Source organism: Balaenoptera ricei, chromosome 2, assembly GCF_028023285.1.
Source record: "Balaenoptera ricei isolate mBalRic1 chromosome 2, mBalRic1.hap2, whole genome shotgun sequence".
Classification (NCBI taxonomy): Eukaryota; Metazoa; Chordata; class Mammalia; order Artiodactyla; family Balaenopteridae; genus Balaenoptera; species Balaenoptera ricei.
In genome coordinates, this window is record NC_082640.1 from 151,687,762 (window position 1) to 151,698,547 (window position 10,786).

The 10,786-nt window shown below is 39.1% G+C and overlaps 1 protein-coding gene across 3 annotated transcripts in view; it reads left to right on the top strand.

Moving 5' to 3' along the window:
• The window catches only part of FNTB (farnesyltransferase, CAAX box, beta), a 73,946-nt gene that overhangs the window by 44,441 nt on the left and 18,719 nt on the right, over nucleotides 1-10,786 (top strand). For all 3 annotated transcript variants that reach the window (XM_059914452.1, XM_059914453.1, XM_059914454.1), the window contains exon 7: nucleotides 6,787-6,873. In XM_059914452.1, coding sequence (XP_059770435.1) covers nucleotides 6,787-6,873 — 87 coding nt within the window. The remainder of the gene's footprint in view (nucleotides 1-6,786; nucleotides 6,874-10,786) is intronic.

The window sequence follows — 10,786 nt, forward strand, 5'->3', positions numbered from 1 at the left end:
GCAAATATTTCCTCCCATTCTGAGCGTTGTCTTTCCGTCTTGTTTATGGTTTCCTTTGCTGTGCAAAAGCTTTTAGGTTGCATTAGGTCCCATTTGTTTATTTTTGTTTTTATTTCCATTACTCTAGGAGGTGAATCAAAAAATATTTTGCTGTGATTTATGTCAAAGAGTATTCTTCCTGTGTTTTCCTCTAAGAGTTTTATAGTGCCTGGTCTTACATTTAGATCTCTAATCCATTTTGGGTTTATTTTTGTGTATGGTGTTAGGGAGTGTTCTAATTTCATTCCTTTACATGTAGCTGTCCAGTTTTCCCAGCACCACTTATTGAAGAGACTGTCTTTTCTCCATTGTATATCCTTATCTCCTTTGTCATAGATTAGTTGACCATAGGTGTGTGGATTTATCTCTGGGCTTTCTATCCTGTTCCATTGATCTATATTTCTGTTTTTGTGCCAGTACCATGTTGTGTTGATTACTGTAGCTTTGTAGTATAGTCTGAAGTCAGGGAGCCTCATTCCTCCAGCTCCATTTTTTTCCCTCAAGACTGCTTTGGCTATTCGGGGTCTTTTGTGTCTCCATACAAATTTTAAGATTTTTTGTTCTAGTTCCGTAAAAAATGCCATTGGTAATTTGATAGGGATTGCATTGAATCTGTAGATTGCTTTGGGTAGTATAGTCATTTTCACAATATTGATTCTTCCAATCCAAGAACATGGTATATCTCTCTAGCTGTTGGTATCATCTTTAATTTCTTTCATCAGTGTCTTACAGTTTTCTGCATACAGGTCTTTTGTCTCCCTAGGTAGGTTTATTCCTAGGTATTTTCTTTTTGTTGGAATGGTAAATGGGAGTGTTTCCTTAATTTCTCTTTCAGATTTTTCATCATTAGTGTATAGGAATGCAAGAGATTTCTGTGCATTAATTTTGTATCCTGCAACTTTACCAAATTCATTGATTAGCTCTAGTAGTTTTCTGGTGGCATCTTTAGGATTCTGTATGTATAGTATCATGTCATCTGCAAACAGTGACAGTTTTACTTCTTCTTTTCCAATTTGTGTTTCTTTTTTCTTCTCTAATTGCCATGACTAGGACTTCCAAAACTATGTTGAATAATAGTGGTGAGATTGGACATCCTTGTCTTGTTCCTGATCTTAGAGGAAATGCTTTTAGTTTTTCACCATTGAGAATGATGTTTGCTCTGGGTTTGTCATATATGGCCTTTATTATGTTGAAGTAGGTTCCCTCTATGCTCACTTTCTGGAGAGTTTTTTTCATAAATGGATGTTGAATTTTGTCAGAAACTTTCTGCATCTATTGAGATGATCATATGGTTTTTATTCTTCAATTTGTTAACATGGTGTATCACATTGATTGATTTGCGTATATTGAAGAATCCTTGCATCTCTGGGATGAATCCCACTTGATCATGGTGTATGATCCTTTTAATGTGTTGTTGGATTCTGTTTGCTAGTATTTTGTTGAGAATTTTTGCATCTGTATTCATCAGTGATATTGGTCTGTAATTTTCTTTTTTTGTAGTATCTTTTTCTGGTTTTGGTATCAGGGTGTTGGTGGCCTCATAGAATGAGTTTGGGAGTTTTCCTTCCTCTGCAATTTTTTGGAAGAGTTTGAGAAGGATGGGTGTTAGCTCTTCTCTAAATGTTTGATAGAATTCACCTGTGAAGCCATCTGGTCCTGGACTTTTGTTTGTTGGAAGATTTTTAATCACAGTTTCAATTTCATTACTTGTGATTGGTCTGTTCATATTTTGTATTTCTTCCTGGTTCAGTCTTGGAAGGTTATACCTTTCTAAGAATTTGTCCATTTCTTCCAGGTTGTCTGTTTTATTGGCATAGAGTTGCTTGTAGTAATCTCTTAAGATGCTTTGTATTTCTGCAGTGTCTGTTGTAACTTCTCCTTTTTCATTTCTGATTTTATTTATTTATTTATTTTGATTTATTTATTTATGGCTGTGTTGGGTCTTCGTTTCTGTGCGAGGGGTTTCTCTAGTCGCGGCAAGTGGGGGCCACTCTTCATCGCGGTGCGTGGGCCTCTCACTATCATGGCCTCTCTTGTTGCGGAGCACAGGCTCCAGACGCGCAGGCTCAGTAATTGTGGCTCACGGGCCTAGTTGCTCCGTGGCATGTGGGACCTTCCCAGACCAGGGCTCGAACCCGTGTCCCCTGCATTGGCAGGCAGATTCTCAACCACTGCGCCACCAGGGAAGCCCTCTGATTTTATTGATTTGAGTCCTCTCCCTCTTTTTCTTGATGAGTCTGGCTAATGGTTTATCAATTTTGTTTATCTTCTCAAAGAACCAGCTTTTAGTTTTATTGATCTTTGCTATTGTTTTCTTTGTTTCTTTTTCATTTATTTCTGATCTGATCTTTATGATTTCTTTCCTTCTGCTAACTTTGTGTTTTGTTTGTTCTTCTTTCTCTAGTTCCTTTAGGTGTAACGTTAGATTGTTTATTTGAGATTTTTCTTGTTTCTTGAGGTAGGCTTGTATAGCTATAAACTTCCCTCTTAGAACTGCTTTTGCTGCATCCCATAGGTTTTGAATCATCGTGTTTTCATTGTCATTTGTCTCTAGGTATTTTTTGATTTCCTCTTTGATTTCTCTAGTGATCTCTTGGTTATTTAATAACATACTGTTTAGCTTCCATGAGTTTGTGTTTTTTATGTTTTTTTCCCTGTAATTGATTTCTAATCTCATAACATTGTGGTTAGAAAAGATGCTTGATATGATTTCAGTTTTCTTAAATTTACTGAGGCTTGATTTGTGACCCAAGATGTGATCTATCCTGGAGAATGTTCTGTGCGCACTTGAGAAGAAAGTGTAATCTGCTGTTTTTGGATGGAATGTCCTATAAATATCAATTAAATCTATCTGGTCTATTGTGTCATTTAAAGCTTGTGTTTCCTTATTAATTTTCTGTTTGGATGATCTGTCCATTGGTGTAAGTGAGGTGTTAAAGTCCCCCACAATTACTGTCTTGCTGTCAATTTCCTCTTTTATAGCTGTTAGCAGTTGCCTTATGTATTGAGGTGCTCCTATGTTGGGTGCATATATATTTATAATTGTTATATCTTCTTCTTGGATTGATCCCTTGATCATTACGTAGTGTCCTTCCTTGTCTCTTGTAACATTCTTTATTTTAAAGTTTATTTTATCTGATACGAGTATTGCTACTCCAGCTTTCTTTTGATTTCCATTGGCATGGAATATCTTTTTCCATCCCCTTACTTTCAGTCTGTATGTGTCCCTATGTCTGAAGTGGGTCTCTTGTAGACAGCATATATATGGGTCTTGTTTTTGTATCCATTCAGCAAGCGTGTGTCTTTTGGTTGGAGCATTTAATCCATTCACATTTAAGGTAATTATTGATATGTATGTTCCTATGACCATTTTCTTAATTGTTTTGGGTTTGTTTTTGTAGGTCCTTTTCTTCTCTTGTGTTTCCCACTTAGAGAAGTTCCTTTAGCATTTGTTGTAGAGCTGGTTTGGTGGTGCTGAATTCTCTTAGCTTTTGCTTGTCTGTAAAGCTTTTGATTTCTCCATCGAATCTGAATGAGATCCTTGCCAGGTAGAGTAATCTTGGTTGTAGGTTCTTCCCTTTCATCACTTTAAGTATATCATGCCACTCCCTTCTGGCTTGTAGAGTTTCTGTTGAGAAATCAGCTGTTAACCTTATGGGAGTTCCCTTGTATGTTATTTGTCGTTTTTCCCTTGCTACTCTCAATAATTTTTCTTTGTCTTTAATTTTTGCCACTTTGATTACTATGTGTCTTGGCGTGTTTCTTCTTGGGTTTATCCTATATGGGAGTCTCTGCACTTCCTGGACTTGGGTGGCTATTTCCTTTCCCATGTTAGGGAAGTTTTCGACTATAATCTCTTCAAGTATTTTCTCTGGTCCTTTCTCTCTCTCTTCTCCTTCTGGGACCCCTATAATGTGAATGTTGTTATGTTTAATGTTGTCCCAGAGGTCTCTTAGGCTGTCTTCATTTCTTTTCATTCTTTTTTCTTTATTCTGTTCTGCAGCAGTGAATTCCACCATTCTGTCTTCCAGGTCACTTATCCATTCTTCTGCCTCAGTTATTCTGCTATTGATTCCTTCTAGTGTAGTTTTCATTTCAGTTATTGTATTGTTCATCTCTGTTTTTTTGTTCTTTAATTCTTCTAGATCGTTGTTAAACAGTTCTTGCATCTTCTTGATCTTTGCCTCCGTTCTTTTTCCGAGGTCCTGGATCATCTTCACTATCATTATTCCGAATTATTTTTCTGGAAGATTGCCTATCTCCATTTCATTTAGTTGTTTTTCTGGGGTTTTATCTTGTTCCTTCATCTGGTACATAGCCCTCTGCCTTTTCATCTTGTCTATCTTTCTCTCCTTCTGTTTTCTTATTTGTATCTGCTAGACAAATGCTAGGAAGCCCCTCCAATAAAATAGGTTTGTTTCACTGAAAAGCACTGTAGCCACATTCCTCCTCTACCCGAGCTCCTCTGGTAATGTTCTGCCATTTGAGCCATGCTTTTCATTTACAGAGGATTAAAGATGTGAATGATGGATGAAACCTAGCAGGTCTCATGCAGTTTCCCTGCTTTGCGTGGTTTCTAGTGCCCCAGTTCCATCACTTTTCACTTTGTCTTCCTTTAATTGTCTTTGCCTGGAAGCATCAGCCGTTACTCGTGAGTGCTGTTGAGTGGATTTGACCTCAAGAGAAGCAGCAGTTGATGGGGACAGTTTGGCATCTGGAGGCTAGCTTGTCTCATTCTGGGTTAGGCAGAACTGGTCTCTTGATCTTTCAGGTCTGTCACAACTCCTTCCAGTTTCTGATATGAGCTTATTCAGGCATTCACAGCTCCTGTGGACTGCCACTAATCCAGTTGGAATGAACTCATAGCAAGCACCATTTTTTTCTCAGTTCTTAAGCAAGGAGCAGTTATGTACTCCTGACCTCCTAATCTAGGTTATATAACTGGGAGCATTCTGGGCGGGTAGTGGGGAGATAGGGACCCAGCATTTGCAAAAGTTTTGGCGACAGAGCATAGAGTGTGTTCAGGAAAGGAGAAGTTCAGTGTTGCTGAAGTGCAGAGGCCTGGTGGGCAGGGGGAGAAATGAAGCTGGACGGCCAGGTTGGGAATAGCCAGCGGGGCCCCAAAGTCTCCTTGAGAAGGCTGGAGTTTATTTTAAGGGTAGTGGGAAGCCACTGACAAGTTTTAAGTAGGGAGTGACACAATCTGATTTGTATTTTATTAGAAGTTCTGCAGTTGCAGTGAATAGACTGTAGTGTTTTAGTGAAAATCCTCTGGTTTCAGGGCTAGAGGGAGACTGACCCAGGTTAATGGTGACTTGGATTTGGGTAACAGCAGAGAGGATGGAGGGGAGTGGACAGATCTGAGAGATGTGACGTCTAGATAGAGGGAGAGAGGAAGAAGATGCTCGAAAAAGGTGTGTTTTGTTCGCTCCCCGTCTCAGTGTGAGATCTGGCAGCAGGTCTCAGGTCTTCCATTTATGAGGCGACCGCATTGTATTCGCCGCCTCCCTACCTCAGATGTTATGTTCGGATTCAAGAGCAAATACCTTTGAAGCCCTTTGAGAGGCTTGAGACCTGAGAGCAGTCAGGTCAGACTTTCGAAGTTAGCTTACGGTAGATAGTAACATTTGGCAGAAAAGACCCTTCATGCTTCTGATGCCCGCTGGTATAACTCAGCCTCTGCTGTGCCTTTGGCCGGCGTGAGCAGGCTGATAAAAATGCTGGGAGGAGAATAATGCCTGTGGCTCACTGGAAAGCCTCAGTGCGCTTGGCTTAGTGTTATGTCCATATTGAACAATACGGAAGCTGGACCCTTCTCTCTCCTCCCTTTTATATTCCTTAGGAGCCCTTAGAAAAAGGATCTGTAAACAGAATTAGAACAAACTGGTTTTGTCTGCAACATAAAACAGAGCTGAGATGTTGGATGTTTGAAAAGACTCTGGAAGGGAAGAAAAGACAGTTTGTAGACGTGTTCCATAATAGAGGGATCAGCTGAAATAAAAGGTGTCCTGAGAAGAATTAGGGCTGGCAGGATGGAATGACAAGAATTATTCCAAATCATGTAGGATAACATGGGGGGGAAAAAGAAAAAAGACATGTTCTTTCTTTTCTCTTTAAAGAGTGTGTGTGTGTGTGTGTGTGTGTACTGGTGGGATGCTTGAAATCAAAACCCTTTTCTTGCTCTAGAAGCCTAAGGAATGGATCTGAGTGGGCTCATATATTCTGGTCCCTCTTGCCTGGTCTAAGCAGCCAGTGTGGTCTGGCGGCCTGCTTTGGAGTTGTGTCTATTTGGAAAAGATACAGTTAACCTTTAACTTGTCCATGCCGTAAACAGACAAGTCCTGGATCTAAAAACAGTACTGACAACTGAATGAGCATGTCAGAAATACCTGAATGACAGCGTGGAATTTTGGGAGCCATTGTAGGTCTTTGAAAGAAGAGCTGAATTCACTGTCAACAGGAATTGTTATGGCTGTTATTTCGTCTGGTGTAGATTTGACCATGTGGAGGCAGGGAGAATAGAATGTCATGTTCTTTCACTGAGGCTGTGCCATGAGCAACTCTATTGAAATAGAATGTCAGTGCTCCTGGTTGGAGACCCAGGAGGACTGACAGTGGGCTTAGAGTGAGGACAGGCAGAGATTGCAGCTTACGAGGCAGAGAGCAATCCGTCCAAAAAGTTCAGTGAGCCTTGTTTAAGCTCCTCCTTAAAGCTTAACACTTTCCCCTCTATTTCTGTCCTTCCAGAAGTGCATACTGTGCTGCCTCGGTAGCTTCTCTGACCAACATCATCACTCCAGACCTGTTTGAGGGCACTGCTGAATGGATCGCAAGGTGAGAGAAGCTGGGATTTGTCCTGCCTCTTAGACAGCAGGCGGTCAAGACTTCTGAAAAATAAAGTGCAGAAGGACCAGAGAAGGGAATATAAAATTACAAGAGGTGTCTGGGTTGAAAGATTGTGCATTTCAAAAATACTTTAAAAGTTTTCTTTTTTTCCAAACTTTCTTTAATGTGATTGGCAAGGATCAAAACCTTGGGTAAACAGTATTGGTCAGAGCCTAAATGGATTTAAACCAGTTTGGAGAGCAATTTGGAAATATCTCAAAGATGCCCTTGCTGATGACCCCAAAATTCCACTTCTCCAGAAACTCACACCACATGCATGAGAGAGACAAACATAGGACTTGTTTATAATAGTAAAACACTGGAAACAGATTAAATGTTCACAAGCACAAGATGGATAAGTGAGTTGTGGTGTAGTCATACTGAAATATAATATAGCAATTAAAATGAATGAACTAGAGCTACACGTATCAATATGGGTGAATCTCAAAAACACTGTTGAGGAAAAAAGAGGATGTTAAAGAAAACATGCAGATCACATTTGCTTAAAATTTGAAAACATGCAAAACAATTCTATACTGTTTATGGGAAGAATCACATGTAGTAATATAAAAACATGCTGGGAAGGATAAACGCCAAATTCAGGATGGTGGTTACTTCGGGGGAGAAAGTAAAGAAAATGAGATTAAGGGAGGTCTGTACTTCTACTCAGGAGACTTCAAGTGTATCTGTAATTGTTTGTTTAAAATAAAAAAACCTGAAATGCATATGGCTAAATCAAAGCTAGGTGTTAGGTACATGTATGTTCTATATATTATTTGCTATACTTTCCTGGATCCTTCAAATTATTTCATAATTTAAAAAAAAGGTATAGTAGATTTATACGTACTATTGAGGAATTATATCCAAGCTGTATTGTTTTATTTTTTACATTTTAATTTTTATCAAAGTAGTACTTACTACTGTGAAAATACAATTTTCAGCTAAACCAAATGAGATACTATGATCATATTTACTTTTTTGTATAACTTTTACTTTCCTGGAATTAATTATTACCTCTTAATTCCCGAATTTTCTGCCAGATCTATAAAATTATTCTCAATACAGTTAAACACTTCAGGTAGTGTATCAGTTCTCTTTTGTGTGTGTGTGTGTGTGTGTGTGTGTGTGTGTATGTGTGTGTGCAAGTGCGTTTTGAGTTATCCCTCCTGCGGCCTCTGCCCTCCTGCTTCAGACTGGACAGATTGCTCTCAGCTTGTTTCACAGCAGGCATCCAGAAGCTTCCTTTCAGCATGAAATTCACTTCACTTCTCTGCTTTGTTAAAGCCCCGTCCTCCTTTTTCTTGGTTTACTCACTCATTTTAATGAATCACATATCGTATTCCAACAGATCCCCAGAAAGAGAACTTCGGAGGTGCATTTTAAAGATTTTGCATGTATTTTTATTCTAGTCTCACACTTGATTTATAGTTTATTTGGTTAGAGACTTCTAAATTGGAAACTGGATAAATTGTATTCCTTCAGAATTTTTAAGCATTGCTCCATTATCTTCTGGCTACCAGTGTCATTGTTAAAAAGGCTGATAATAATGGTAACCAGCATTTACTGAGGATTTGGTATGTAATACTCAATAGTAAGGGAGCGATAGTTTAAAGATTGAGAGTGTATAGCCTTTTGATCTGGACTACCTGGGTTTGGTTCTTTTTTATACTTTCTGTTTTTCTCAGTTGAGATTTCCCATCTTTTCATTCATTACAAGTGTATTTTTGTTCACTTCACTGAGGTAAATATAAAATTATAATATCTACTTTAAAATTCTTGCCTGGTCATTTCAACATCTGGCTGTCTTGGAGCTGACATGTCTCACTTGCCTGAGCGTCTACGTCAAGTAATATTTAGACTGTACCCTGGACATTGTGATGTTATATTGTAGAGATTGGATTCTGTTAGATTGCTTTAAAGAGTGTTGATATTTTTCCTTTAGCAGGCAATCAACTTGGTTAGACACACCTGCAGTGGGCAGGGGCTCAGGTCTTGGATCCGTTCTTGGTCAGAAGCTGCTTTCAGTTTGCCCAATGCATGTGTGATTCAGGGTCAGGTAAAATTTTAAGCAAAGTTTAAACATGGAATTTGGGTTTTCCTTCTCTGGCTCTCCTCTTTCTGGGATTCCTCCTCAATTACTGTCATCCTGGTTCTTCTTGCCAGAAACATGGTGGGCCTTCTGTTAGCTTCAGCTGCCTTCCCCTGACCTGCTGCTGCCACTGTTAGGTGACTGTAGCCATCCTCAGGGCAAATCAGGAAGAAAAAAAATAAGGTGGGGGAGGGGAGGGACTGACTGCTCCAACTTTCAAATCTCCAGCTTTTTTCAGTTTGCTTAGCCCTCGGGAAGTTGTTTTAGTGTGTTTTGTCCAGAGTATATAGTTATTTGCAGGATTGGTTTGTTAGGCACTTAACTAGATGTGAAATTCTGACTGCCTGGGTTTGAAGCCCAGTTTTGTCATTTATTAGCTTTGTGCCTTGGATAAATTGTTTAACTTCTCCATGTCATAGTTTCCGTATATAGCAAATGATGGGATATTGAATTTGACATGAAGCTAAAATACAAAGAAATTAAGCGACCAAAACCTGTTAGGGTAACCACTGTGCTTTACTGCCTCCCAATCTACTGTATGCCCAATCCATTGTTTGTTTTTGTTTTGTTTCTCTTATTCTTGCTGTTTGAAAAATTCATGATGATGAACCATGATATGGATTTCTTTTTCCATTCATTGTGCTGGGCACTCAGCAGTTATCTTCAACCTAGAATTACATGTACTTTACTTCCAAGAAACTATTATTTCTTTGATAACTTCTTCCCCTCCATTTTCTTTGTTTGCTCTTTTTATAACATCCAATAAGTGGAATTGGTCTCTAATTTTTCAAAAATTTTTTGCCTATCTTTCATCTCTTAATCTTTCTTATTGTGCTTTCTAAGAGATTCCCTTACCTTTTATCTTCTAATCCCTCTGTTGAGTTTTTATTTCTGCAGTTCTGTTTTAACTTTTAATCTCCATTTATAAAGAATACTTCCTTTTTATATTCTCTCCTGTTCTTGTTTCAGGGATATTTGTCCTTGCAGTGTTTTTATTTTGTATATAATATTTTATCTAAAGATATAACTTAAAGTTTACTTCTGCTCCCTGCATTATTTCCTCCGATTTATTTTTGTTTATTTGTCTTATTTTTGTTTCATGTTTTACATAAAAGTCTCTTTCATGGAAGAGACTTTGCTCAAACGTCTGGTGTTCATATTTAAGTGTCAGGTGCTAAAAAAACTGTGTGTGCCAGGGTGGGCTGGGATGCAGCCATTCATGGGGGAATTCTCATATATCAATATCTGTAGGGTGTTTCCCTTGGGCTTATCCATTTCCCTAGAGAAGAATCTTCCAGATTCCTGGTTGGGGTATGAAGTTAGCAGCCAGCTTTGTGAAACACTCATAGGGAAAGGGGCTGAGGGTGCCTGTGCTCAGATCTTAGACTCACTTAATCCCCGCTCAGTACAGTGCCTCCGCCTGCTCTCAGCTGTGCTGGAAATCCTGGAATTCAGTCCCTCTTCATTCAGCCCCTGAAACCTCCCATCTCCTGCTGGGTACCTGGAGGTATAGCTGATTCTCTTATAAATTTACCACCAGTCAACTTGGTTCAAACTCATCCCACTTTAGGGGTACCTTGTGTCCCCCGGCTTGTCATCGGAACATATCACCTTGCTTTCTATTTCTTCTTCCCTCTTTTCCTCCCAGGGCTGGTTTAGGTTTCTCGGTTCTGTTAAGTCAGTTACGTCTTATCTCTCTCCTTTTCCAGCTTTCACAATTTTGTTATCTCCTGTCTGTATTCATATCCTCTCCTATTCTCTTTACCCTTGTGG